The sequence below is a fragment of the Oenanthe melanoleuca genome, chromosome 25 (genome assembly GCF_029582105.1).
Source record: "Oenanthe melanoleuca isolate GR-GAL-2019-014 chromosome 25, OMel1.0, whole genome shotgun sequence".
Lineage (NCBI taxonomy): Eukaryota > Metazoa > Chordata > Aves > Passeriformes > Muscicapidae > Oenanthe > Oenanthe melanoleuca.
The window spans coordinates 9,258,032-9,261,475 of NC_079358.1; the positions used below are offsets into that span (position 1 = coordinate 9,258,032).

Here is a 3,444-nt window from a genome sequence, read left to right on the forward strand (position 1 = left end):
AATGTCTCAGAGACTCAGAGAGGAAAGGAAAATCCAAAGTACCTTTGAAACCTTGAGCATCTCTAAGTATTAATGAGCCCCACTGTATGTCAATACAAAATACTCAAGGGACTCATTAAAGCAGATTATCAGGGCCATGATTGCACAAACTACTAAAAGAGTTGGTGTCAAATGGGAAACTCCAAGTACCTTAAAAAGCTGAAGTACCTTGAAGCATTAATGAGCCCCACTGAGTGTTGTTACTGACAAAGCCTCTCAAGGGACTAATTAAAGCAGATAATTGGAGGCCATGATTGCACAAAGATCTTAGATACTCCAAGGCAAAAGCAAAACCCAAAGTCCTCTGAAAAACCTGCAGTCCCTGGGAGCATGAAGGAGCCCCCAGGGCCATTCCTGACCAAGGCTCCCCAGGGACTGGTCCCAGCAGATCCCTGAGGCCACTGGGATGTGGGGGGATGCTGAGGGCAGGACAAGGGGTGACAGTGCCCAGCCTTGCTGGGGCTGTGCCAGTGGCTCAGGACAAGGTGTCTCCTCCCAGCCCTTGGTGGCACAGACCCTGCTGTGCCCCAGGGCACCAAGGCTTGGCTTCTCTTTTTCCCTACCTGTCATCTCTGCCTCCAATTTCCTGCTCTAACTGGAACCTGGGGACACTTTCTTAGTTTTGTCCCTCAGTGGGACCCATTAAAACTTCAAGAAACTTTGGAGTTCGATTCTGCCTTGGAGTTCTTGAGAGGTTTCTTCAGCTCCCTTTCAGGGACTGATGTTCAGGATTTTAGAACAACTCCCGAGAGGGTCATTAAAGAACCTTGTTCTGTGTTGTGCTGCTGAGCTCAGCTGGGCTCCTGGCACAAAGGGAGCCCCTGGCAACCGAGAAGAGCTTCAAAAATACATTTCTCTTGATGAGCAGCTCGTCTCCCAGCCCAGCAGGGTTGGGGCTCTGCCTGCAGCCACCCCAGGCACAGCACAGAGGCACAGAGAGCTTCAGTCAGTCAGGGCTGGGAAGATGCTCAGAAGTGACTGGGGCAGAATCACTCCCAGCCCTTGACACAGGAAGCCTCTGGCTGCAGGACAAGGCAGCTGCAGCTGCTGGAGTGATCTCCTAAAGCTGGAACATCCCAATGCCTACAGACTCTGTGAGTACATTCTCTGATTCTCTCTTGTGTAGAGCAGCCAGGGGTGCCCAGGGCTGTCCTGCAGAGCAGGGTCCTGCAGCCCAGGGCGCTGTGCTGGGGCAGGGACTCTGCTGCCTGCCAGGGACAGCTCTCAGCCAGCCCAGGAGCTGCTCCCAGCACTGGGGGAGAAGGTCTGGGTGGAAGGAGACAGCTGGTAAGGCTTGGAAGTGCTCTCCTTGTGTGGTGTGGATGTTGCATTATACAGGACTGCTCCCAGCATGATATTTAATACCAGAACATTTCCAAGTAGATTATATAGGGAGTACAGTTAGGCAGGAGCTGCATAGAAGGGAAAAATCGTGGTTTTTTCATCTGCTGCTCTCAGCTGCCTGGATGAGAAATTGCACATTGATATTCATCTCTCAGTTAAGGCTGAGAAAAATAAAAAAGTTTTCTCTCAGATCTTAATAAACCAGGCAGTGACAGAAATCAGCACAGGGCCCCTTAAGGAAGCTTCAGTGTCTCTTTTCCAGCCTCCTCAGGGTTGCTGTGATGAGTCAGAGCCTGCAGAGTCAGAGCTGCCCTGGGCAGTGCCCTGTGCTGGGAGGGGTCTGCAGGGCAGAGCTGAGCCACCAGGGCTGGGCTGGGCTCTGGCAGCACTGGAAGGGCCCAGCCCTGGGCACAGGGAAGCAGCTGCTGTCAGGGACAGCTCCAGGCAGCAGAGCTCAGGGCAGGCAGTGGGGGGAAAGTGCTATCAAGCTGGGCTGGGATATTTAAAGTCCTCTCCAAACCAAACTATTCCTTGACCACTTTTCTTACAGATCCCCTTGCCAAGACACAGCGAATGTCCAACAGCAGCTCCATCAGCCACTTCCTCCTGCTGGCACTGGCAGACACGCGGCAGCTGCAGCTCCTGCACTTCTGCCTCTTCCTGGGCATCTCCCTGGCTGCCCTCCTGGGCAACGGCCTCATCATCAGCGCCGTAGCCTGCGGCCACCACCTGCACACCCCCATGTTCTTCTTCCTGCTCAACCTGGCCCTCACTGACCTGGGCTGCATCTGCACCACTGTCCCCAAAGCCATGCACAATTCCCTCTGGGACACCAGGAACATCTCCTATGCAGGATGTGCTGCACAGGTGTTTTTTTTTCTATTCTGCGCAACAACGGAGTTATATCTCCTGACCATCATGTGCTACGACCGCTACGTGTCCATCTGCAAACCCCTGCACTACGGGACCCTCCTGGGCAGCAGAGCTTGTGCCCACATGGCAGCAGCTGCCTGGGCCAGTGCCTTTCTCTATTCACTGCTGCACACAGCCAATACATTTTCCTTGCCCCTGTGCCATGGCAATGCTCTGGGCCAGTTCTTCTGTGAAATCCCACACATCCTCAAGCTCTCCTGCTCCAAATCCTATCTCAGGGAACTTGGTCTCCTTGCTGTTAGTGTCTGTTTAGCACTTGGCTGTTTTGTGTTCATTGTTTTCTCCTATGTGCAGATCTTCAGGGCTGTGCTGAGGATCCCCTCTGAGCAGGGACGGCACAAAGCCTTTTCCACCTGCCTCCCTCATCTGGCCGTGCTCTCCCTGTTCCTCAGCACGGTATCTTTTGCCTACCTGAAGCCCCCCTCCATCTCCTCCCCATCCCTGGATCTGTCCCTGTCAGTTCTGTACTCGGTGGTGCCTCCAGCCCTGAACCCCCTCATCTACAGCCTGAGGAACCAGGAGCTGAAAGCTGCAGTGTGGACACTGATGACTAAAGGATTTCAGGAACATTAAACTGCTGGATAATTTCTGCAAATCTCTTGTAATATAAATAATGTTTGATGGTTTCATTGCTTTAGTTGTGGGTTTGTTCCTTCCCTTGTTTTAGATTTTTATAATAGGCACAATGAAATGTCATTATTTTTGCCCTTTCACATTTTTTTCTGTCCACCTTCCCTGTAGCCACAGACTGTGTCAATAAGGGGTTGCCCTCTTGGTGGCATTATACAAAATAAAGGATGTCCCAGCAAAATTTTCTCCAGAGATTCCCCTTTTGTTCCCTTCTCTGGAGCTGCAGCAGCAATGTCTGTGTGCAGAGCTGGGGCAGATCAGTGCTGGCACAGCAGCTGTGCCCAGCAGCAGCAGCACTTGGTGTTGCCAGTGCTGCTCCCGTGCCACTGCCCCGCTGCCCTCCTGCCCCTCGTGTTGCTGCAGGGCCTGAGTGCTCTCGGGGCCGGGCACAGCCCTGGTGGTGGCAGTGCCGGGGCTGCAGCAGGGACAGGCCATGGGCACTGCTGGGGCAGCGCTGACGCCTCAGGGCAGGGCCTGGGGGCTCCAGGCTCCTTGGCC

At 53.6% G+C, this 3,444-nt stretch overlaps 1 protein-coding gene across 1 annotated transcript; it reads left to right on the forward strand.

Moving 5' to 3' along the window:
* Positions 1-1,932: 1,932 nt before the first annotated feature.
* Positions 1,933-3,150, forward strand: LOC130263088 (olfactory receptor 14J1-like). The gene has a single exon (XM_056510566.1). The coding sequence runs from the start codon at positions 1,957-1,959 to the stop codon at positions 2,887-2,889; it is 933 nt and encodes a 310-aa protein (XP_056366541.1). The 5' UTR covers positions 1,933-1,956; the 3' UTR covers positions 2,890-3,150.
* The last annotated feature ends 294 nt before the right edge of the window (positions 3,151-3,444 follow it).

Excerpts from the sequence above, each read along its gene's own strand:
- LOC130263088 (XM_056510566.1), top strand. The coding sequence starts at position 1,957 with ATGTCCAACAGCAGCTCCATCAGCCACTTCCTCCTGCTGGCACTGGCA.